The sequence below is a fragment of the Chinchilla lanigera genome, unplaced genomic scaffold (genome assembly GCF_000276665.1).
Source record: "Chinchilla lanigera isolate Chin_1 unplaced genomic scaffold, ChiLan1.0 scaffold00111, whole genome shotgun sequence".
Lineage (NCBI taxonomy): Eukaryota > Metazoa > Chordata > Mammalia > Rodentia > Chinchillidae > Chinchilla > Chinchilla lanigera.
The window spans coordinates 3963672-3989917 of NW_004955512.1; the positions used below are offsets into that span (position 1 = coordinate 3963672).

The 26246-nt window shown below is 41.1% G+C and overlaps 1 protein-coding gene across 4 annotated transcripts in view; it reads right to left on the minus strand.

Moving 5' to 3' along the window:
• The window catches only part of Ostf1 (osteoclast stimulating factor 1), a 49837-nt gene extending 23616 nt beyond the window's left edge, over positions 1-26221 (minus strand). Inside the window, exons 1-2 of one of the 4 annotated variants that reach the window (XM_005408311.2) lie at positions 26131-26221; positions 3101-3147 (exon numbers count right to left, since the gene is read on the minus strand). In XM_005408311.2, coding sequence (XP_005408368.1) covers positions 3101-3147; positions 26131-26149 — 66 coding nt within the window. In that variant the 5' untranslated portion in view covers positions 26150-26221. Of the gene's footprint in view, positions 1-3100; positions 3148-3744; positions 3848-10333; positions 10353-26103 lie in introns of those variants that run through there. The other 3 variants (XM_013506531.1, XM_013506532.1, XM_013506530.1) reach the window with 3 other exon arrangements.
• Positions 26222-26246: the final 25 nt, after the last annotated feature.

A 26246-nucleotide genomic window follows, 5' to 3' on the forward strand; every position in this document is an offset into this window, starting at 1 on the left:
CCCACGGGGCCAGAAATAGTAAAAGAATTGTCACACTTTAAATGTACACTCTTTTAAAAAAAAACCTAATACATTAAATGTGTCTTTCCTCCTGTATAATCAATAACTAAGGTTTCTTTAAGCACTGGAAAAACTCCATCTCAGAAGATTATAGATAAATTAATCAATATATTAACCCATCAAAAATGTTTGTGAATATCGATTAATATAGAAACTCATGGCGGCATATGCAGTGATCCCAGCCCTCAGGGAGCTGAGGCAGGACTGCTGCAAGTTTGAGGTCAGCCTGGCCTACAAAGTGAGTTCAAGGCCAGCCTGAGCTATGTCAAGACCCCAGTGAAAAAAAAAAAGAAAAGAAACTCCCTCTTAGAGGAAAAATTACTCCTCCGTAATAATAGTTAGACATCTCCTTACTTAAATCCTAAGAGTTTATTATTGTTACTCTCACTCTATAGATGAGAACACTGAGACAAGAAGTTAGGGATCTTGCTCCATATTACATAGCTGCTATCAAGGCTGAGCTAGTTCGAAAGCCTAGCGTAGGCGCTGAGCTCCTGCGCTCACCACGCCATGAGGGTGACTGCAATACCCAATGCCAAAGTTCAGAGGTGGAAGAAGTACCCCACTTCCGACCAGAGTGGGCAGAGAAGTGCTTGTAGAAGAGGAAGTAGGTCATTTTGAGCTTAGGCACCATGGTCCAGAAATGGTTCAGAGATGAGTTCTACTGTGGGTCAGACTTTGCTTGTACAGTCCAAGAAGAGGAAGAAACAGAGCACAGTGCGGCTGGAAAGGGGAGGCTGGGTTATACTGAGGACCACATCTGTAGTTAAATAAGGACTGACACGGGCGGGGGCACCAAAAGCCACATTTCAGGAACATCAGTTAGCAGAAAATGCAGATGTAGTGGAGAAGCTGGCTCTGTACATTGGTAGTGAATGAAGCACAAGATCAGGAGGAGCCAAGAGAGGAAGAGGAAGCCAGTGAGAAAGGACAAAGGTGATGCCAGTAAAGGACACTGAGGGGAGTGTGCAGAAACAGTCAGCACTCACCTCAAGTCTCAAAACTCAGCAAATGCAAGTCCCATTCTAGACTGAAGAAGGCGGCAGAGAATAGTCCGCTCACTGAGTGGCCTGGGAGGGCAGCTGATGATATAGGCCCTCCCTACTCTTACCTTCCTCAGGGGACAAGCAATCCAGGAGGCAAGTGAGAAGAATGAGAGGCCTGAGATGATTGTGACCAGGGGTTAAATACTACTTCTGGGCCTTCTGCTTCCCTACCATTTGCTGACACTTACCAGGTGGTAGCTTTCTCCCTGTGTTGAAATACTAACCCCAACACCTCAGAGAATGTGACTGTGCTCCAAGAGAGGATCTTGTAAGTAGTAATTAAGTTAAAATGAGGTTTTTAGGGCAGCCCCAACCAATGTGAATGGCGTCCTTAGAAGGGGCTGTGAGGATGCAGAAACACCAGAGGAGAGACGCCAGGGAGAAGACAGCCACCCACAAGCCACAGACAGGCTGCAGGAAATCAATACTGCTACCACCTTGACTTCGACTTCCAGCTTTCAGAATTCTAGGGAAATATTCTGTTGCTGAAGCTATGCAGTCTGTGGCACTCTGCTATGGCAGTCCTCAGAAACTAACACACGACACTGCTAACACAGGAAAATGTCGCTGGAATTCTAGGTGAGAGTGAAATGCCCATCCAACTCTGCCTGTACCCAGAAACATTCTGTCTGCAGGTGAGCCTTGGGAGGACTCACCTGCACATGCACACACCCCATATTAGCTACAGTACTTGCCACCATTTTGCAGTGCTTATCACATGGTGGCTTTGAATACATTCCTCGCACCATGGTAGCAGGCCACAGGAAGGTTCCACTGTGGAGTGGCCAAGAGTAATCCATTTCCAAATGAAGAACTGATGGCCCGGAGGTTAAGTAATTCACACAGCAAGTAAATGACAGATCTGGGGTTTGCAGGCAGGCCCTGGCCTGATGGTGGTGAATCGGTGCTCAGAAGTCACCTCTGATGCCAGCAACAACAGGGCCCAGGCAAACTCAGATGAAGCTGACGGCAAGCTGGCTGCCCATGGAGGGGAGGCGCTAGTCTCCAGCATACAAGGGAGGAGAAGCAACGACAGTTCCTTCTTGGTTTCTTTGCCTCCTATCTGAACTCCTGCTTCACTGAATCACTGCGGCATCAAAACCCTCCAACTCTGGGTGGCTTTCTGCAACTCAGAGGAATTCTTCTACAACATCACTATCTAATAAACCCCATACTCAGAACCTTCCAACTGCTTCCGTTTTCCCCAGAGCAAAACCCAAAGGAGACCCACAAGGCCTGACATAATCTGCCCTGGCCTCCCCACACTTGTCTCCCGCCCGCTGCTCTCTTGTCACAGTTTTCCAGGCTGCACTGTCTGCCCTGCTCTGCCCTCTGCTTGCCCGCTTCCTGCAGGTATCTGTTCACAAGTCACCTTTATAAAAAGTCCATCCCTGGCAACTCTCCTCCATCAGCCTCTTCCCTTTACCTTCCTTCCTCCTCTCCACAGTGCCTGGCCCCAATATTACTTCCACTTGTGCACCCACTGTCTGTCTTTCCCCACTGCAACACCTCTGCGAGCCTTTTCTGTTGGTGCTGCACTAACCCTAAAGTCTGGACCAGTGTCTAACACTATGGGCTCGAGGAACCATGGATGGATGGGTGGCTTTATGGATGATACCAGAAACTACAGTAATAGAAAAATGCACACAGCAGAAACTGGAGATCAGGTACTTGAAGTATGTGAGGTACTTGAAGTATGTCACAGGAGGAAGGGAAGGTTAGTGTATGATCTGCAGGAAGGAAGGCTAAGATAGGGTCATCATGCTTCATATAAAGAGCACTTGGTGATCTGAAAGCGGGCTGTGTCACTATGCAAGGAACAGCAGTCCCTGGAGGACATATACATCAACTTGGGGGCTAGCTTGTACCCCTCAGGTCAGCAGTGAATTTCCTATGTCCACCCAAGAAAAAGCAGGCCAAGGGCCAAGGAAATGTTTAAATGAAATAACTTTAGGTTGTAATGTCAACTTTAAAGCTAAAAACTGTATACTTACAGTTCTGGGTTCAAAGGTATATAGAGCTCTGAAGACTTTAACTTGCCCTAAAAGAGAGGGAAAAGCAACATCTGATCAATTTTATCATTTCTAAATTTTGTTCTATATAATATTATCCTTGATATCCTTCAGTATTCCCTATTTAAAAGCCCATTAGATGAAGTTATCCTGAATTACATACCTTTTCCACATAGGATATATTTTTTAAAAACATTTTTTAAATGAATGCAAGAATAAATGCACACCTCTGGACTATGACTGCTTACCCCTAACAGCAGGAACTACATGACTATTTTTATTGTCTTATGTACAATCAGTTCTTCTAACCCTAAGATTTAAGTTTAAAAATATAAAGATAAGCCCAGATGATGGCACATGCTTATAATCTAGCACTCGAGAGGCTGAGGCAAAAGGACCACAAGTTTGAGGCCACCCTGGGCTCATAACAAGTTCAAGGCAGGCCTGGACTACACAGTGAGAGCTTGTCTCAACAAACAAACAAACACTCATTCACAGAGAGCTATATAAAAAGGTGACCAACTTAACATAATGAAAAATTTAATGTGAGAATCTACACTGGTTTAATGTTCTTAAATCAGTGAGATAGCATTTTATACTTTCCAAAAGAAAAGAAAACACAGTACCATGGAGGAAATAAACAACTTGCTGAGGAAGCCTGTGATTCCATTTAGTCTCCAAACAGAAGACACACAATAATGGAGCAAAGATGACCATAAGAGTGCCCTCCTCATTCTGCCTAACGCCTCTCTTCATCTACCCACCTGCAGCGTTTCCACAACACTGCACGATACCCACAGATCTGCCAGCTGATGTCCTGTGAGGGCAAGACTCCAACTTGTTCAACTTCCCAGCCCCAACATGTTTGTGAAATGAATATGTTAAGTACAAACACAAACAGTGTGAGATCTATAGAGAGCAAAAAAGAAAGAGGGCCTTTTCATGAACTAAACAGATTTAGAAAGCATGTTAAAATAAGACTATTCCCTTCAGTTGTGTTTCTCAGGTTTTTGGTGACAGTGACAAAAAGCTGATTAACACAGAAAGGCAGGTTCAAACAGTGATATGCCACATACGTCCTGTTTACATTAACCACACACACACACACACACACACACCCGTGAATGTCAGCACCACTTATGGGAGCCTGTCACATTCTACTTTACAGTATTGTTTACATTCTTTGCACTGAGCATGTAGGACCTTCATGATCTGTGAAAATAGCAATCACTTCCTGTGGGCCAGAGAGGAAGAATCAGTCCCTTTCCTCTAAACATCTTGATATAGAAGAGCAGCTCCCATCCTCTGTGATCTGGTGTGTCTATCAGACAACAATTCCTGCAATCTGAATTCTAGTGCCACATCTTTCCTGCTGGATTAAGGGAGGTTCACAGGAACATGTAAAAGTGAAAAAATTTTTTCTTTGTCTTCAGTATTTTTTTACGCACACCCACAGCTATCTGGAGAAAGGAAACACCAAACGGAAGGAGGCGCTGCCAGGAGAAATATTTTCTGCTGACTTGATTGTCCAAGAGAGGGGAGATTGCTTATCTTGATTGCTTCAAACTTCCCAAAGGGAAGTCACACAAGGAAGCAACCCTCTTGTGACCAAAATCAGTACTGACAGAACTTTCTCATTCCTTGGAGGGAATGGGAATGAGGAGATATGTGGCTAATTTTAGAACCAAGACCCAACGTCAACTTAATAGGCTGAGGTAAAATTCAGTAAAAGTTAAAGCAGCTGAAAACAAATATGTGGTGTGTGACTAAACTGCTTATTTTCATAACTGTGTCTCTAGTGATGGGCTTACTTAAACGCTCACAGCTGAAAGGAAGTGGACAGTTTATTTGCACGAAACAGCAGGCAACTCCTCACATTAAACAAAGGAACATTTTATTGGTGCAACCTTCTAGAAAATTTTTATATACATAAATCCTTTTATTGCTTAATATTGGGATATTAGCCTCTCGTGGATGCCTTTTAATATGTACATTATAAAAGTTCTGAGCTTTAATTCTTCCACTCTCAAAACTGAGTCAACTGTGAAGTAAAAGAACAGAAGCAGCTAGAAGTATGAAATGCACAGAAAAGCAGGGCTTTCGTGATTACGGTTTAACAACAATGCATATTCTCTCTCAAAAGAACAACGAATAGTTCATTCTCAGATCATTTTTATAGCACACTTAATTAACTCTGAGTACCGGTCCACAGGTCTTGTTTACAGATAGTGCCAAGGCGAACTTAGGGTGCTCTCTATTTCTACATTACTTTCCTTGCTGACATCTAAAATCGAGAAAACATCAGAACACATCATCAGGAACAAGCACGAAGCTAGGTGTGGTGGCTCACACCTGTCATCCCAGCACCTGAGAGGCTGAGACAGGAGGACTGATGCAAGTTCACAGTGAGTTCAAGGCCAGCCTGTACGACATAGAGATTCTATTTGAAAAAGCAAAACAAAACAAAATTTTAAAAATTGCAAAATCCAATAAAAATAACAAAGAAAAGAAAATTGAAAGTGATCTACTGCTTTTCCTTTTTTTTTTTTTTTTTTTTTGAGACCGGGCCTTGCTATGCAGCCCAGACTGGCTTAGAACTCGTGGTGATCCTCCTGCCCCAGCCTCCTGAGTGCTGGGATTACAGGTGTGCACCACCACACTGGACCTCAAGTTAATTTACAGAATATAAATTCACAGACGTTAAAGAGCTGTGTTCTTGTGTATGGAAGGAGGCTGGATTAGATACCTTTCAGGGCTCTCTCAGCCTGATCTATGATCAGGCTGGTTACATATGACAAAGACACAAGGAAGGGGGCTATGTGTAGACAGAGGAAATTCACCTGAGTGAAGGCCAGAAAGAGGGCCAGCCTCCCATCTGACGCTCTAGGTGAATGCTGCATGGACCAACAGCATGTTCATGGTGCGGCCTGAGAAGGACTTGAGGAGACATAAGCAAGACAAGCAAAGGCCCATGTCAGCACAGCAGCCGCAGGCACCCAACGCTGCTCATCTTGCCAGCCTTACCCTTTCCTTTTCTCACCAAGCCCATCTGGTCTTCCACAGAGAGGGGCAAGCCAGACCCTGTGTTTTCCCCTGGGGGAAGGCTAGACCCAGACTTCCATACCTGAAACCTATCTGTGGTGGGAGGGGCAAAGTGAAGGAAGGAATCTGGGACAGGGTCTTCTATAGGCACAACACAAAGAAATCTCCACTGCAGGGTACGGTCAGCGCACCTCCAAGGCCCTGAAACAGCACTTAGCTTGCAAACTCAATGTCAAATGTCCAATCTGCTTTATTCTGGGTTGGTGAAGAAGTGAGGAAAAGTTCCTAGAGAGAACCACCAAGACAGGGCAAAAGGGACCCTCACTATCAAGGAAAGACATACAAAGAAAAAAGCAAAGCGCTATGGGTTCAGCTCCAGCTGGGCAATTTAGAGACTTAGCAAGACCCAGTCTTAAAATAAAAAATAAAATGTGCTGGGGGTATAACTCAATGCAAAGGTCCTGGTTTCAATCGCCTGCACCAAAAAACAAACAAACAAACAAACAAACAAACAAAAAAGCATCAAAAACCAAACCAGTAAGAGGAATGACCATCCAAAATATCAGAGTGCAGTTATGTGTATTAGGCTGACCCCTTCACTGATCCCCTTGAGAATGTCACGAGGCATGAGGCATTTGAGAGAGGCTTCATTTAAGTGGGCTGAGGACTACTATATATTAGTATATGCTAACATGGCTGCTAAAGTCAAACATATGCAACAATGGGATAACTTAAGTTACATCCAGATAATGGAATAGCATTAGCACTAAAAAACAGATTAACAAGCCATGAAAAGATGGAGGAGACCTCAGTGCATACTACTAATCTGAAAAGGCTGCACACTGTATGATTCCAACCACGTGACATTCTAGAAAGGTAAAACTATGGAGATAGTAACATCAGTCGTTGTAGGGGTTGTTGAGGAGAAAGCAGTAGATAAATAAGTGAATGCAGAGACTTTCTGGGCAGTGAAACCACTCTACATGGTCCTATAAAGGTAGACATACGTGTCTGTCCAAACCCATAGAAGGCACAAGAGTGAACCCTAATGTAAAATATGCACTTTGGGCAATAACTGTACATCAGGTTTACTCACTGTAATATATGCATTATTATGACAGGAGCAATTCATACAAGGGGAGCTGGCTGTCATATGTAGGGGCATACAATATATGCAAGGGGCCAGGGATATAGTTCAGTGGCACAAGCACCTGCCTGGCAAGTGCAAAGTCCTGAGTTTGATTCCCAGTACCCACCCACCCCAAAAAAAATATATATGGGCAATCTCTCAACCAATCTCTGTGCTCAACTGGACTGTTAACTTAAAACTGCTCTTTAAAACTCTTAACAAGTTTTACATTTTGAACAGGTGTGGCAGTGCACATCTGCAATCCCAGCACTCTGGGAAGCTAAGGCAAGGAGTCCACAAATTCCAGCCCAGCCTGGGCAACTTAGCAAGGCTCTGTCGTCAAATAAAAAGTAAGAAAGGGCTAGGGATGTGAATCAGTGCAATCCTCTACACAGCACCAAAAAAAAAAAAAAAAAAAAGTACATTTGTAGCATTTAGGATTTGGGATTTTCAGATTAGGGGTGTTCAACCAGTAAAGTCTATGCAAATATTCAAAAAATCTGAAATAGGTTGAAATCTAAAACACTTCTGGTGTCAGGCAAGGGATATCCAAAATATTAAAAAATATATAAATAACACTAAATGTTAATAAAGATCGAGAACTACTAAAATTCTCAGACTGCTTGCAGGAATGTGAACTAGCACAGCCACTATAAAAAACTGTTGAGCAGTAGCATTAATTCATTTGTCACAAGGCTGAACATGCCTTTGAGATACTAAATTGGCTTTTGTTGAAAGAACATAACATCAGCACTGTTTGTAGGACTAAAATACTGCATACAAAAGTCTCCCCTTCCCAACTACCTCATTATTCCTGGAGTACACTGTCTCAACATTTTTCAAATGCAGGTCACGCCCAGGCACAGCACATGCCTATAATCCCAGCTACTTGGAGGCTAAGGCAGGAGGATCATCACAAGCTTACGGCTTGTCTGGGCAACTTAACAAAACTTTGTCTCAAAATTTAAAAAGGGCTGGGAATGTAGCTCAGTGGTAGAGTGCATGCCTAGTATGCAAGCCTCTGGGTTCAATCCCCACAAATACAAAATATAAAAAAAAGTAGGTCATGACCTACTTGTGAAACTAATTTAGAAGCTTTAAAAATAAAAAATTAAATAAATAAATAAATAAAATTGGACAGAATACACCAGGGCACGCTATACCTTGTAGAATTATGGTTCTATGCAATATTTATTTCACTGGAAATGGACAAATGGACATTTATCTTAGAAACTTTTTTTTTTTTTTTTTTTAGAATTATGGTTCTATGCAATATTTATTTCACTGGAAATGGACAAATGGACATTTATCTTAGAAACTTTTTTTTTTTTTTTTTGGTCTTTTTTGAGACAGGGTCTCGCTATGCAGTTCAGGCTGGCCTCCAGCTCACAACGATCCTCCTGCCTCAGCCTCCCGAGTGCTGGGATTACAGGCGTGCGCCACCGTGCCCGGCTATCTTAGAAACTTAACAAATACACATTTTGGCATCCTACTGAATGTGTAACTATTAAAACTCAGTATGTGGCAAAGCTGAACATCATTTTCATAGAATGAATTACTGGGACAAAAGAGTAAGTCTGAAACTATTCAAAAAATTGAATATGAGCCGGGAGTGGTGGCGCACGCCTGTAATCCCAGCACTCGGGAGGCTGAGGCAGGAGGATCGCTGGGAGTTCCAGACCAGCCTAGGCTACAAAGTGAGTTCAAGGCTAGCCTGAACTGCATAGTGAGACCCTGTCTCAAAAAAAACAAACAAACAAAAAATAAATTAATTAATATGAATATGGTATTTTAAAAATGCAAGTATACTCATTTTTAAAAGTTAATGTGAAAGGGCAGGAACAAAAATTCCTTGGTACTTTCAAGTATGCGCTGCCTAATGTGACTCCTCTTGTGAAATTAAACACATCCTCGCTCTAAAGCAAGTCACTTTTGCATGAATTCTGCCTGCACAGTGCCTGTGGCAATGTTGCCAGCATGTTAGTAAACTTTCCTTCCTATGTCACAAAAACTGACCAAGGTAAAAATGTACCTCTTCATCTCCTGGGCCTAAGATGTGCTGAGCAGTGACAAAATAACTGCAGACAGCAATCCCACCAATGGTTTCCCAAAAATTATTAGCAACTACACTACCTCAACATTAATTCTCAATCTACAACTGTAATTTTTGCTCTTTATGATTTTTGAACTTAAAATCGATAGCCTCACAATCATCAACTATAATAGCTTACTTTAAATATATAAATGTAATTTATGCCTTCAAGTGATTAAAAGAATTTCAATAAGTAAAGCACAAAATATAAATCACAGCATATAAAGCACATCTTTGGACTAAGTTACCTTTAGAGTACTTTTTCAAAATGAGATGAAGAGAACAGTAAGTTCAAATGGCATGCCTTGTTTGTATTACTGGTGCTGGCCCGAAGATTAGGCATGTGGGTTACCCATTCAATCTACAATCCCTACTCAAGCATAAGGCTTCATATGTTAAATGTGATGCTGAAACAGGTAATTCCTCAATTTGCCCAGTCAGCCAAAGCTGAGCAGCAGACTCTGAAAGAAATATGAAAGGCTAAGGTAAATTTCCATGTGCCCCATGTGTGTGTTTATGTACTGGATTATTAAGTAAAATATATATCTTACTGAAGGGCAAGGTCAAAGAAAAGCTGGAAAGATTTCTCCAGACATCTGACCAAGTTAGGAATTTGCTACAAGATTCTATAAAAAATTGCAATATTTCCTCTATTTTGTGAATATCAAAATTTAGCTGGTATACAAGAAACAGCATTCTTACATCTTCTCCAAAAGCCAATCTTAAAACACTCAAAAAAAGAAGAGAATTACTTGATAAAGAGAAAATTATGGAAAATATCATTTACTGTATATATATATTTTTTCTCATATTTATATAAGAATGATGGAAGTATTAATCTCCTTAACTTATACTCCATATTATGAAAATAAGTGTAACTGCCTTAGAATATTCTCAGGGTCAGTGAAATACTAATGTGCTTTCTACTAGGCATATTTATTCTGTTACATACACATGATCAAACAGGATGTTTTCTGTTCAAAACTGAAACAGAGGGAGTCTATGTGATGGTATCCAAGAGTCAAGGCCGTCCTTTCGATTCCTGGAGCAAAAGGAAACAGCTGTGCTCTGCGGGTCCAGCACAAGCCTCCCCTGGGCTTTTTGGAGTCCAGCGCCCACAAGGGAGGTGATTAGTTCACAACAGACTCCGAGGCTCAGATTTCCGTGGCTCAGATTTCCGTGTGCCATTCCACAAAGCCCACTGCTCTTGAGAATAGAAAGAGGCTATAATCCTTGGAAAGAAAAATATCACAGTGTGACTTGGAGCACAGCAATCCCAAGCCTCATGGATGTAATAAGTAAGTTTCTGCCCACATGTTTATATTCTTAAATTAATTAAAGCAAATTCAGTCCATTCTACTTGTATATCTAATAGAAAAGACTACAAACGTGACTTTCTTATACTTCCTTATTCCAATATCACTTCTCCCCTTCCACCTCCCCTACCCAATCCAAAAAAGAAAAGGAAAAAAAGAAAACCCTAAAGAATTTGAAACATGTCTGATTTTCAGCTGTGGGGATGGTAGACTCCTTAAAGACAGTAGCGAGTGTGTTTTCTGACAAGAGGGTTCTGTTTATTAACAGTGTGCCTTTCTAATCCATTTTTTCTTTTGCTCATACTTGGCAGTGCCTTTCAGCAAACATGGTTACTGTTACATCTGGAGGGACCATACCTTCTGGTTATTTTTTTTTTACTTTTCCTGCACTATATAACAGAAAACCCCAATGAGCAGGGTTTAAAATTCTAAATGACAAGTTGTTTGCCAGCTATGTCCTGAATGACTAAAACTTAGAAAAACAGCAATAACTGCTCAAGACTCTTCCCCTAGAAGAACTGCTTCCATGTCAGTGTGAGGAGACCTCACAGAAGAAGGGAAGAAAACTGTTCCAGTCTTTGGAATTAAGAAAAGACTACACTCGTCATGCCACCTGCTGCCAAAGGGAAGCCAGAGCTGACCCATGGCCACAACGCCTGCTTTGGTATTATCCACGAGCTAAGAACAGCCTTCTAGAGTCAAACAGTTGTGGGGAAAAATGAAAGGAGAGACTATTTCATGATGCATGAGAAGGAGCTGAAATTCCAGCTGCAGTACTGATCAATAAAGTTTCATGTGAACACAGCTGTTCATAGCATAGTGCGTGGCTGCTTTCACATTACTGTATACAACAGCAGTCCAGTAGGTACAATGGAGACCGTGTGGCCCACAAAGCATAAAATATTTACAGAAAGTGTGCCAGCCCTGTCTGATCCTGCCCCCCATGTAACAAGTCAGACAACAGCAGACGGGGGAGCATTAAGTTGCATCAGGAGGAGCTGCAGCTCGAAATGTGGCTCACACTGACCCCAAAAGCACCTAGGGCTCAGCCTCCTCCCATAAGAAATGACTGACTGAGCAAATGACTGTATAGCCAAGACCAGAGACAGGAAATTCCCTAACACTAACGTCTTTCACAGGAAACGTACTCATCCCTCTCGGCTCACATTTATAAAACACTTACACCCAAGTCCAACAACATGCAAAGCACTAACCTGCAGTAGTTTATTTAATCCTCAAAGCAACCCTGCGATGTAAATGCTTTACTAACCCTATTTTATAACCACAGGAACAGGCTAGTGAGGGGTTACTAGTCCAGGTCACAGGGCTCAGGGCTCAGGAGAGCAGGAAGAGACTGCCTGAGGCTATGGATTCACCAGTTCAAAGTGGACACCCTCAGGTCTCAGGTCCCTGGCTCCAGGACCATGTCTCACCGCTGGTCAGAGATCTGAGCTTTTAATGCTAGCTCTAAGACTAAACATGTTACCATAGATAAAATATCAGGCAATTCCTAACACGCTGTGTGTGTCCACAAATGTTAGCTATTATTAATTATTACTCACTGTTACTGTATTTGGGGCTTATTTATTGTATGTTTGTCGCCACTCGCCGAACAATACTACCAAAATCATATCCTGTATATTTGGAAATTTATCACTTACAATAACCCATCGGAGGCATCTTAATGTATCTTTTAAGCAAACAGCACAGCAGGCAGCATTATGTCCCTTAACGACTATTAAAGAACTAAATGAGTTAAATTTGTCATCTTTTAAACCAATGACCATGAATATAAGAAAAACAGAAATGCATGAATGTGTAAATGTACACATGCTGAAATAAAGGTTACATAATAATGCTTTTTTACAAGGTTTTATCATATTCTCTAAAAATTAACTTTTGGGTAATACATTTGCCATTAAAAAGCTAGTGATAATATACATACAATCAGCTATATAAAACAAAAAAGTGTAAGATAATATCAAAATGAAAACTGTTATCTCTAGATGGTAGAACTGTGACTCCCATTTATCTTATTTTCTAAATTGTCTACAGTTCACAGCAACTCCATACACAAGCAAGAGAATGTGTTCTTCGATGCCCTACTGAAGGAACTTAGCATTTTCACATTTCCCTTAGTAGCAGCATACCAAGTGAATCTTCCTATTCTCTTCTACTCCCTGACATCACCATGAAAAAAAAAAATCAGTGGGGAGATGAGCAGTAACAATGCCAAAAACACTCCTGAAACTGAGAACCCAGGTTACAACAAGTGAACACAGCAAGGAGATTCTTGGGGCCAGCGCAGGCTATGACATCTGGAAAAATAACAGCAGGCCCCCCACAAAGAGCAGGCGGAGGCAGCCCAAGTCTGGAAGTACAGAGTGTGCTAGAAACCCAGGGACAGTGGCCGGGTGTGCATAAAGCCTGGGGCAGGAAAAGAGGATACTCCCTCCAGCACCTTAGGTTTCCCAATTTTTTTGTGAACTTTTATCTTTTAGTTCTTTTCAATATTACTTCCAGAAGCTGAGAACAATACATAAATTCCATATAGTTAGAGATTATGAACATAATCCTTTTTTTTCTTTCCTAGAAGAGCAGTAACTAAAAAGTATGCCTGCCTAAATTTTACAAAGGTACTTTCTCTACCTCAGTTGAGACCCACAAGAAGAAATGCAATTCACATCAGGACCCAGAAAGACCCTACCACCACCACACACAGGTCTGTAAAACTAAGGAAAGGTGCTTTCTTCCTCTTCTCTTCTCCTCCCCCTCCTCCTCCACCCCTCCCTCATTCTCTCACCCCACACACTTTCTGGATACTACTTTGGGGCCGCAGATACAGCTCAGTGGCACAAGCGCCTGCCTAGATACTACTTTGGAGTAATTACACTGACTTTGTGTCCTACTCTGGGTTACCATTCACAATCTGAAAAAATGCCTCAGTAGAGCATTTAATATAGGAATGTGCATAACCAGTGTTCATAAACTAAATGAAAAAAATCAGATTTAGATATCTGGTATTATTAGCAATAATGAAATTCTCTCAGAATATATTTAAAATAGCCTTAGTCTTGGCCCCCATAAAGTCACAACCTAGTAAGATAACATGATGCTAAAACTGTGCTCAATATTTGTAGCAGAGCCTCTTTCAAACTTGATCTAGAAACAAGGATATCCACAGTATCTAACCAAAAGAAAAGAGGACCACCAGTGAAACACACTGAGTTTATACTAGTTGCTCAATGAGAACTGTCCTGATAGATATACACGACACAAATCTGTCACTCAGGGCTTTTCCTGTTTCCAGTTAATACTAGAACTCTGGTATAATAATATGAAATCTGGATGTATGCAAAATAGCAAAAATCACAAGAAGAAACAGTATGGATAAAGAATCAGCAGTTCTTTTGAAAATGGAACCACTCACCATTCAGAAAACAAAAGGGGTTTAATGGGGTGGGTGCTGGGGACTCAGCTACATCACCAGCCATTTTTTTTTCTTACTTTGATACAGGGTCTCACTAAGTCACTAAATTGCTCAGGCAAGACCTGAACTTGCAATCCTACTACTTCAGCCTCTCTGAGTGCTGGGACTACAGGCAGGTGTGCACACTCACGCCCCGCCAGGGTTATATTTTCTTAGGAGCACATGCAAGAAACCCAACAAAAGTCCACCTCCAAATGATGACAAAACCAAAAAGAGGAAAGTGAGTTCAGGAATGTCACAGCATTTAAAGTGGAAATCATTTCCCTAATTGTATCTTCTCTCAAGTCATAACAGCACTATTTCTGAGGTTTAAATTGTGTCCCTAAGAATCATGTTCCTAAGAATCCTGTTACTACTATAAGAGTGGCATGGCTTGCTTGGTGGCCTGTGGATGTCACACAAGATGCCGCTACCTGCCATTCCATCTGAGGGCCAAACCTAGCATTTATCTCCTGGTCACTTCCCACTTTAGGCTGGCTGGATCCTGGAAGTCAAGACAGTTTCAGCAAGGAGGTGCTACGCAGGCTTCAGGAGAGTCAGGAGAGACCCAAAGAGCCCAAGTGATTCCCACAAAGGCCAGAAAAGAATCTTCCCACAAAACATCAAGGTATTTTCCCAGACCAGCCCAGACCAGGAGAAGAAAGGGGTGCCTGAGAGAAGACAGCCTTTAAGATTTACTTCAGAGAATAGGGCCAGGTATATGAACAGCTGTGGTTCTCCAAAGTGGTAACTAACACACTGCCATTCTCGGCAATTCACCAGCTGCACTGTTTCCTTAGGGTAGGAATTCACTCTCAAGCCCTGAGGGGTCATAAAACTCCCTTCTGCTACACTCTGTGCCTAGGCTGCTTTTTAGCAATTCCTTTTCACTGGGTGATCCCAGAAGATCACTCTGTATCCACAGGAACAGGAACACGGGTGGAGGGGCAGGGCATGGAGGTGGTGGAACCTGCCTTTAAACTTCAGGAATGCCCTGCTTCCTGCCCATGTCCAACATCCTGTAGTGCTATGTGATGTGTAGGGCGAGGATGGGGTGACAGTGACAGTAACCTCTCTGCCCACAATGACAAAGAGGAACAGTCAATATGCCAGGAGCACTGCCTGCCCCAGTATGCAGTGGTCATCTAAACTGCAGGTCTCCAGAATCCTCACAAGAATTAGCTTCCTCCTCTGTTCATTGTCCACACAAAGCATTACTCTGCCATCTCTCGCCATCCGTCCTACAAACTGCAGTTCTTTACCTTTGGTTTTAAACATAGTTACTGAAAAATTAACATTCAAAAGCACTATAAAGGTTTTAAATTATGAACAGAATTGTTCTCGTTGATTTCTAAAGCCTTAGCAATGAAATGTATCATTACCAGTATAACTCTATGTCCTTTAAACCGCCACTATAAGCCAACCATGGTAGCACACGCTTGTGATCCCAATACTCAGAAGGTTGAGGCAGGAGGTTCACTACAAATTCAAGGCCAGTTTGGTCTACATAGTGAGTTCAAGGCCAGTTTGAACTACATGGCAAGTCCCTGTCTCAAAAACAAAACAAAAATACTGTAGCACCTGTAGCACTTCTATAATCCCAGCATTCTAGAAGGCTGAAGCAGAAGGATCTCCAGTTGAAGCCTAGTCTATAAAACTTAGTGACTCAGCAAGACCCTACGTGGGAATGAATGTAGCTCATTGCAGTACTCCTGGTTTAATCCCTCGTGCTGAGGGCTAGTATGCGAAGCCACCACTGAGAATCCCCAGAAATACTTAAATGGGGGGGTGGGGCGGAATCTTATGTGGAAACAACACAACCAGCAGAGCAATAGGTGGACAGAGAATCACTCTTGTAAAGGAAGATTTATCTTGTTTTCAGACAAGCACCTCTTCCCTAGAGTCAAATGTGAGAATGACAGAGCAAGGTCTGATTTTGAATTCACAGCTTAAATCTATCACCTCCAAAAGACAGGAGAAAACAAATGCTAATTCACAGGAAAGGAAAATTCTAAATGATATTCTGCACCAGAGTTCCTTCCTAAAAACTATCAACAGACATATTCCTAGACTAGGTTCTACAGAGCCACTGTTAATCGAATAGCCCACTTCCCATGTTCTGAACAAGCACTGCCTCAAACACGCACCACTGACTGGCCACACGTGAATCACCACATTTTGCAATGATCTCACTGGAATCTGCGCACAAAGCATCCGACACATTCCCACCAGGCCACATCAGTCAGCTGTGAAAACAGTGCTCTGTGCAGCCAGTGCCTGGAGAAATCAGATCGGACCTAATTATTAATACATCGTGCCCTCCTTTCTCTCTGCCATGGAAACCTGGACTTCCATCCAACCTGTCATGGAAGTCTCTACAGTGTTTACTCCACATGCTTGTATGCACAAGCCACCAAACACCCACAGTAGCTGGGAGATGGGTATGGAATAATCAGAAATGTCCCTGGCACCTATGAGAAGCAGCCAGATTGAAATTATTTAGAAATGTGAAGATAATTTGAAGGGCCAGTCTAAGGCAATGAGGTAGATTTAAAAGCAGAGTTGGAAGAAAATGAAGAAATTGAGTCCCAGAATGGTCTGGTGACTTAACAAGTTAATTTAAAAATCAGGACCAGGACTGATCCCAAAACTAATGCTTATTTTCCATTATATAATCACACTACTCCTCCAGCGCACAGCTAGGGCCTATCGTTAGCAAGTCCACTCACCCAAACAGGAATTCCTTCTCAGAATCTGCTTTTTTACTTATATTTTAATGTAAGTACTTAGGGGAAGGCGATTACTGTGCAATCTATCGATCACTGGTTTAACTAACAATGATGGTGAATTTTTTGTCGTATGATAGTGAATTCATTCTCTGAGCCCCATGGAACCAAGAAGAAAGGAAACCAAGTTCCAGGATAGTCCTAAGCAAAAGAATGTTGTAACACTCTGTGGGCTGCAGCCCTGATACCTAAAAATGACATCATCAGAGTTCAAGCAATAATTGGCCATGCCACTCATGTCCACCAAAGAATAGGCCTGCAGAAGGAAGGAAGCCCCTGCAGAAACCTGTCCAGACAGTGACACAGACGAACTGTGGGTGACAGCAAACCAGAAAGGCACGGGTGCTGCTGGCCAAAGATCTCACCTGTCTGGTCATGTTTTAAGCAGGAGGATAGACGCAAATGACAAGGGATAGGGGTAGATGGAACAATGGGTATCCTGGTACCAGCCAACCAGGAAATGGCAGCACAGGTGCCAAGACCTCAGAGATACTGCCCCAGCCCAGAATCAGGAAACAGGCAAGGGCTGGTGGAAAACAGATCTCTAACAGCTGGTATCAAGGCCCAGGAACTCTACAAGGTTCACAAAGAGATTGTAGAGCCTCAGTATTTAAGTTCAGTGTCCCTCAGAGTGGGAAGGGTTAGGCAAGAACCAGAAGCCCTAATCAGATGGGAGGAGCTCCCAGGAAGAGGAAGTGAGCAGTTACCCCTTAGGCTGCAACTCCCACTTCACCTCTCAGCTTAAAGTAGGTCCAGACATGCAGATGTGTCTGCAGAGAGGACCGACGTGTACAATGAATTCTTGCTTTCAATTGCGAGACCCGGTACTCGCCTGTAATCCTAGCCCCCTGAGAGGCTGAGGCAGGAGGATAGCAAGTTGGAACCCAACCTGGGCAAGTTAGATATAGCAAGACTTATCTACACACACACACAAAAAAAAATCTTGTGTTCTGTGAGCATACGCACCATACTCCACACTTACTCTAGGTAAGCGGTTTTTGCTTTAATTCAAGGGGAAAAAAATCTCCAGTCTGCAGTTCTCTGTGTGTGTACCAAGTTTCAGCAGTTTCTCAGAGAGAACCTGAACACTAATGTAGTCAGTCAGATATGGACAGAAGGATGTGTTCTTCTGCTTCTGCTTGATTTTGCTATAGAGAAAACTCTTCCTCAGCATTCAAGACCCTGCTTCAGTCACCCCTCTTCTCTGACACCATCTCAGCTTCCCAAAGCTCCCTGTCCTGTGCTTCCAGTCCCCTCATCACCCTTAATAATAACTCCAATCAAAAATGTAATGATTATTCTCTTAAGGCATGCATGTATATTCTGGTAGGATTGTACACTAATAGGACCAATTTGTAAATGTCTATAAAGTGAGTTTCAACACGCCTCCTGACAGCACAAATCCCTCTGCCAGAACTTCTTCCTGTGGATTTGCAGGTGTAAACAAAACAAAGCTGTTATAACAGTTACAACAAAAGACTGGAAACAACGTAAGTACACATTAACTGGTCTGGGTAGAGCCTAGCATGGTGATCTACCCATAGAACCCTAGCACTCTGAGAGGCTGAGGCAGGAGGAGTACAAGTTCAAGCTGAGCTTCAACTTAGCAAGATGCTGTCTCAAAATTAAAAAAAAAAAAAAATTAAAAAGAGCTGGAAATGTAGCTCATTGCAAATGCCGTAGGTTTAATCCCCAGTACTGCATCCAAAAAGAATTTTTTTAAAGTTGGTTAAATAAATACAATGGAATACCAGGCAGGTAAAAGAACCAGGAAGCTCTCTTGATACTAATATTGATGTTTTCCCCAAAACTTTAATTTCTTTGACAGACAATCTTAACAGTTCATTCACATTCATCTAAAAGCTGTCTCTCTTATCTTTTTTTATAATGTGCTTTGTCTTCCCCTGTATACTAGAAAGGACAACTGTGTTGATGGTCTAACCAAGCATGAGGCATAAGATGTGCATCCGAAAATCTCAGTACTAGTCACATGGAAGTCAAGAGGTACAGATGTTGGACATATGAGGGAGGAGATCCTATGATTTCAAGAGAGAAGAATACCCACCTGAAGAACACAGCCCCCAGCCTGCGAGAAAGGTATAAAGAATGGCCAAACACATCATTTCCCCACGTTTTCCCAAACAGACTTCATTATGTATCAAAACTTTTGATGGCTCTGTCATTCATGAACACTCCAATGTAGCTGTTCAGTTACACAGGAATATAACACTGACCTACTTTTTAAAGTGTACAGTCTAATACAGTAGTGACTCAACAGAAGAGTAATTATGCAAAGCAAATACCAATACAACTACACATGTTAATAAAGCAGCAAGTCCATCTCACAGGTTTTTTATGCTTAAAATGCACAGACTAAAATCAAAGCCTGTGTTCTATTCCCAGTCACACCAATCACAACTAGCATTGGTGCAGTTTACTTACCCTTACTAACTACTAATTCACTTCTAAAATAGGGACATTAGGACGCATCTCATAGCAAAGTCAGGGGCAGACAGAGCATGTACTGTGCTTAGCACGGTGCCTAAGATACAGGCCAAATAAATATTAACTATTAACATTGCCATCACAGTGATCATCATCCTGGAAGTTCCAAGATATTTTTGTTACACTTCATTCTGCTACTGGGTATAAAAAGAGAATCACATTTATGAAACAGAACTACTCACTGTGCATATTTAAAAAACAACCTAACACTCTGACCTTTGCTTAATGCATTTTTTCATGGAGAAAAATTATACAAGAATTGAGATTATTTTAGATGAAGACCTCTTTTCTCTCACAAGTGTTAAGCAGCATATGTGTAATGTCTCTGAAGTTTTGTGTATTTAGTATGAATAACAAAAAAACTGAGAATACTGATGTTTGCTTCTTCTAATCCATGAATTTATTTTCATAAGACACATGAAATATTTATGTTGCTTTACTTTTACCACCCCAAAATCAATAAGCCATTTGAAAGATATTGTCAATGTCAGATACTGGCTTCCAACTACAATGGACTGTTGTCAAACCTGCCTAGCATGAGATGATTCCAAGTTCCATTCAGTATCTTTCACTCGTCCTTAGATCAAATCTCAGAATAAAGTCTCTATTAGTCTTTGTGAATAGATATGAATTACCAAAAGCAAACCAAGAAGACTTAAAAATCCTAAATAATCCAGTAACAGGCAATGAAATTAAAGCAGTAAAAAAAAAAAAAAAAAACTACCAACTATAAAAAGCCCAGGACCAAATGGATTCACTGCCAAATTTCATAAGAACTTCAGGGAAGATCTAATATCAATATTTCTCAAACTTTAATGAAATTAAAAGGGAATGGGTACTCCTAAAGTCATCCCTGGAAGCTAGTATTACCCTGATTCCAAAACCAGACAAGGATACAACCAAATCCAGGCCAATCTCTTTAATAAACACAGACGCAAAATTCCTCAATAAAATACTGACAAACAGAATGCAACAAATCATCAAATTGCAATCATCTCATGCTAGTAACCCATGTTACTGGGTTATTTAGGATTTTTAAGTCTTCTTGGTTTGCTTTTGGTAATTCGTATCTATTCACAAACACTAATAGAGATCATATACCATGACCAAGTAAGCTTCATTCCGGGGATGCAAGGACGTGTTGATACATTAATCAACAAATGTAATTCATCACATAAATAGAAGCAAAGACAAAAATGATAAGATCATCTCAATAGATGCAGAAAAAACCTTTGACAAACTTCAACATTCACTCATGACTAAAACCCTGAAGAAAATAAGTATAGAAAGACCTTATCTCAATCTGATAAAAGCCATTTGTGACAAACCTACTGCCAACATAGGGCAAAACTGAAAGCTTTCCCTCTAAAATCAAGAATATGGGGCTGGGGATTTAGCTCAGTGGCACACTACCTGCCTGGCAAGCGTGAGGGCCGAAGTTCAATTCCCAGTACAAAAAAAAAAAAAAAAAAAATCAAGAATAAAACAAAGATGTCTACTATCACCACTACTGTTTAACATAGTCCTCAAAACATTAGTTACAGCAATCAGGCAAGAAAAAGAAATAAAAGGGATAAGGATAGGAAAGGAAGAAGTCAAGTTATCCTTATTTGCAGATGATGTGATCCTCCACATCACAGGACCAAAAAACTCCATCAAAAGATTCCTGGAATTAGTAACCAAATTCAGTTAGTTTATCAGGACATAAAGTCAACGCACAAAAATCAATAGCATTCCTGTATAGGCAGAACCACTATAGTAAAAATGGCAATATTTCCCAAACTCATATATATATTTAACACAATCCCAAACAAAATACCAAGACCACTCCTCACAGATCTAAAGAAAATAGTCCAAAAAGTCATACAAATCAAGAAGAGACACAGAATAGCAAAAGAAATTCTGGGTAACCATAGCAAAGCATCAGGAACCACAATCCCAGATGTGGAGTTATATTACAAAGCTATAATGATAAAAACAGCATGGTACTGGCATAAAAACAGACAAGCAGATCAATGAAATAGGACAGAAGAAGCAGAAACAACCCCAGACACATTGAACTACTTGATCTTTAAACAAAGTAGCCAAAAACATACACTGGAGGAAAAATAGCCTCTTTAAAAACTGGTGCTGGGAAAACTGGCTATCCACATGCAGAAGATTGAGTCAGTATTCATGTATCACATCACATATTAAGCTAAAATCAAAATGGATCAAAGATCTAAATGTTAAAATATAAATACTTAACCTGCTGTAAGATAAAATAGGTGAAACACTTGAAAACACAGGCATAGGTAAGAGCTTTCTGAAGGAACCCCAGTGGCACAAGAATTAATACCAAGAATTAACAAATGGGATCACAGCAAATAAAAAGTTTCTGTACAGCAAAGGAAACAACCAACAGAGTGAAGAGACAACAGAATGAGAAAAATATTTTGACAGCTATTCCTTGAAGGACTAACATGTATATGTACTTCAGAAAAAGAAAACTAGTACATAGTTCTTTCAACAAATGGTGTTACCCTCGCATGGGGGATCCTAGAGGATATAGTTATATCACAGAAAACCCACTGTACTGCTGTCCCTTAGTGAAGAAATTGAAAATGCAGGTGCAACAATCTCAGTGACCAAGGATACCCAAGCAGCAGTTCACTGTACTAATAAATGTCTGGAAATTAATGGCTACTACTTTGAATAGCTCTTGTAATTGTAGAGGCCAAAGGTAACTTCTATTAATCTCATGATATCTCAATAAATGTAGTATTAAATTTGTACAAGTTTTTCTTTTCCTGAAGTGTGTATATATTTTTGGAAGACCCTGTATAAAGAACTCAAAAAAATCAGACACCCCCCAAAATAAAAGATCCAATCAAAAAATGTGTGACATACATGAATAGACATTTCTCAGAGTAAACATAGATGGCCAATAAATACATGAAAAAATGTTCAACATCGCTGGCTATTAGAGAAATGCAAATTAAAACAACACTGAGATAACACCTTACTCCAGAAAGAATGACCATCAAAAAGAAACGTGATAACCTAATAACAAATGCTGGTGAGGCTGGGAGGAGGGGGACCCCTCTTACATACACTACAGAAATGTAAACTCATACAACCACTATGGACAGTCCTCAAAAAACTAAAAATAGCTGTTAGGCATGGTTTTGCACGCTTGTAATCCCAGGAGTCAACAGGCTAAGGCAGGAGAATCGGTCACAGAGAGTTGAAAGCCAGCCTAGACTATATAGTGAGTTCAAAGCCAGCCTGAACCATGTAACAAAACTCTTTTTTAAAAAAAATTTTAAATAGCAATTCCATTTGACCCAGATACTCCCCTTCTAAAAATCGTCCCAAAAGAGCTAAAGTAATATTATAGTGAGGCATGCACACACCCATATTTACGGTAGCACAGTTTATACTAGCTAGATTTTGGACACCGCCTATATGTTCAGATGAACAGATAAAATTTGGTATGTATCCCAAAGGAGTACTACTCAGATATAAAGAATGATAAACTTGAGGTATTTGTAGGAAAATGGATGCACCTCGAGACCACAATGTCAAGTGAAATCAGGTACACAAATTTAAATATTGCATGGGTTTCTCTTGTATCTCTTATATAAGAAACCCAAAATACAAATAAGAGTAAAATAAAGAGTAGGTAATAGGAAGTAGGAGATCTTTTTCAAATAGGAAAGGAAACGGAGGGAGAGGGGAGGGAAGGAAGGGAAAAGGGATTTTAAAAGAATCAAAGAAAAAAATGGAAATAGAGCTTTTTCAAGTGAGAAGGGGAACAAGAATTGGAAGGCGCAGGAAGGGTTGGGAGGAAGGGGACAAAAAAGAATGAAACTGTGTTAGGCACATGTACAAACACCCCATGATAAATGAAAACTATGTACTGCAAGCATGTACTAATAAAAAATAAAATCATAAGTAAATAAAATAGCCTTTGTGAGAACAAAACAGCTAGGGTCATCCTAACTGATGTATGTAGGTCCTAACCGTGACTGAAGACAACATAAATGCTCTACAGGTACAACTAAGCAGCTGCCCTGGTTCAGGAGAAGACAAGTGTCCAATTAAGAAAGAGCTGAGGACGATGAAATCATAACACATCTGACCACTGATCTGTACCAGCACATCTAACAATTAGAAGGGAGAGTCACAATAACAAACCTCAAGTGGCCACAAGCGATACTACCGAAAAAGACTATGGTCAACTATGAAATAATTGTTATTTCTACACAGAACAGAGACAGTATTATTTTGACTGCCTGAAACATATACCAACCGACAGTAAGACACTTAAAATTGAAGCAGAGACATCATTCTCAAGATAACTGTTTTAATTTTTTTAATGAAATGGATTTGCAGAAGAAAAAACTTAGAGTATTCAACCAAATGTAAAATGATTATCCCTAGTCGATAGTGATTTTTACATTTTAATTACTATATTTACTAATATTGTATTTGCTAAATTTTCTACTAGTAGCAAATATATTACTTTTACTTTTAAATAACAAGATTTTCTCAGCACAGTGGATGCGATTAGCCGTCCAATTCTATATATGGGACAATCTCGGGTATCTGCAGATTCATAAATCTTCATTTGACCCATGACCCTTAAGGATCAGAGCTTATCATTGTTCCTTGCAATTCCACTATCTGGTACAGGGCCTAAAATATAAGCTGCATTGATTAAGAAATGTTTAGCAAACAATTGCTAGATACAGGCAAAAGCACCAACAAGGCGACTTTAATGTATCCTCACGACAGTACAAAGTGGCTGGGTCCCAACATCAACCAGGACTGCCTGAGCAGCCTCCTTGAACGGGTACTACACAGCGCTCCTTCTGAAAGAAGCTTCAACCCACATTACAGCATAATATCCCCTGCTATTAAAATCTTTCAGTAAGCACCCCGCACAGCTGCTCAACTTTTAGTACTGCTACTGAACTGAGCCATGCTGTCCTGCCAGGATCTCCGTCCCTTGTCTTTCTTGTACAGAAACACTTAAACAGAATGGGAAAAGTTTGCGTCCCATTTCAGTACCATTAAAAAAACTTCTCAGAGCAACTGACATACTTTAATTTTAGGAATGTTAGGAATCTTGTGTCTGTTCTTCTCTCTACCTGAAGCTGAGAACTAAAGCTACAGTCCTCATTCCGTAATTCTGTAGGACCTTAAGCCCTGCATTCTATAAATTAATTTTTCTCTTTACTACTTCTTATTATTCTTCCCGTCCTCTACATACCCCCCTCAGACAATATGTATTTTCAGAAGTCTTTGGGGGACAAAGTAGGGCATAAAAAAGCAATAAACCAAAAATAAAATATACCCTAGCCAAGGCCAACCTTGTTTTGGCCAGTATGGCCTATGGAATTTATCAGCAGAACAAGAAAATAAAAGGGTAGCACTACTCTCCCTGCTGCTACCAATCAGGGGTGACTGCAGGAAGCACTGGGACAGTAGTCTAAGGAGCAGGAGCCCCTTTGTGCCCCCCAGCTCTAAAATACATATGCTCAGGGCACTGGTGTGAATGGTGCACCATGACTGGTGCAGAAAATCATCTTGGTTACTCCACAGTCACACCACCTGGGTTTTAATTCTTGCACTCAGTTTCAAGTCAGGATGAAATAATACTGACAGGACTATTTCTCACTATAAGTTACTAAACCAACAAGCCAATTACTATGGTAACTTTTTTTTTTTTTTCTTTTGGTGTTTTTGAGACAAGGTCTCACTATGCAGTTCAGGCTGGTCTTAAACTCACTTTGTAGCCCAGGTTGGCCTTGAACTCACAACGCGCCCCCCTGCCTCAGCCCGTCCCCCGGTGCTGGAATTACAGGCGTGCGCCACCACACCCAGCTATGGTAACTTCATGTTTGAATCCCATTTATAAATCAGTACAGCAGCAAAATTCTCTCTAAGTAGCAGAAAAGTTTGTGATTTCTCATTCGCTAAAGAGAAGAAAAAAGTGGTGTCAGACCAGAAAATGGTTCCTGTGACCGTCCCCCAATCAGTAACGTGGGATCCGCGCAAAAGAGCACGGAGGACGCACTCCTGCGCACACGGTGCTCCTCGGTCTACAGGCAACACGGACTTCATTTAATGTCTGCAGCGATGAAAACCTTAGCAGCAGTCTCAGGACAGCCTTTAAAACACTTTGTTTCGTTATCAAAGAACAGCTCGGATGCACGAGGTCCTGGATTAGAAAGGGGCCACCTCATCTACGTACACCTAAAATGCAAACTTCTCCTTAGGCTCCACGTCGAAGTCTGCGCAGAGCAACTCTAGCCACGCCCATCCTCGCTTCAGCCCCAGGGTCTCACGACTTCCTCCACACCCAATCTGCCAAAATTTTAAGTTCTCAGCCAACGACAACGTAACCTATGTGAGCACGTACATTATTTTTAAGAATTGAAACTGCCACTGCGATCGCAAAGAAATCTAAATAACTACGAAAGTTGTAGAGCTTGATCAACGCTTAGAAAAATCGAGGAAATAATCGCTGAAACTATCTGCAATGAAAGTTACTTCGAAATCTGATGTAAACGGATTAAATTTCCGCCTTTGTTGACAATAGAAGAGACAGGAGAGAAAAAACTGAGGTCATTGGGGTTCCTACGCTTCCCGTCATTACCCCAAAACAATGCACTGAGGAGTCTACCGCGGCGATGAATTGACATATGTCCGTTCCTTTCGATTCGCTCCGCCCGCCACAGCACGGAAAATACTCCAAGGACTACCGGCCCGACCGCCGCCGAGGAGCCGTCCCGCTCCCCT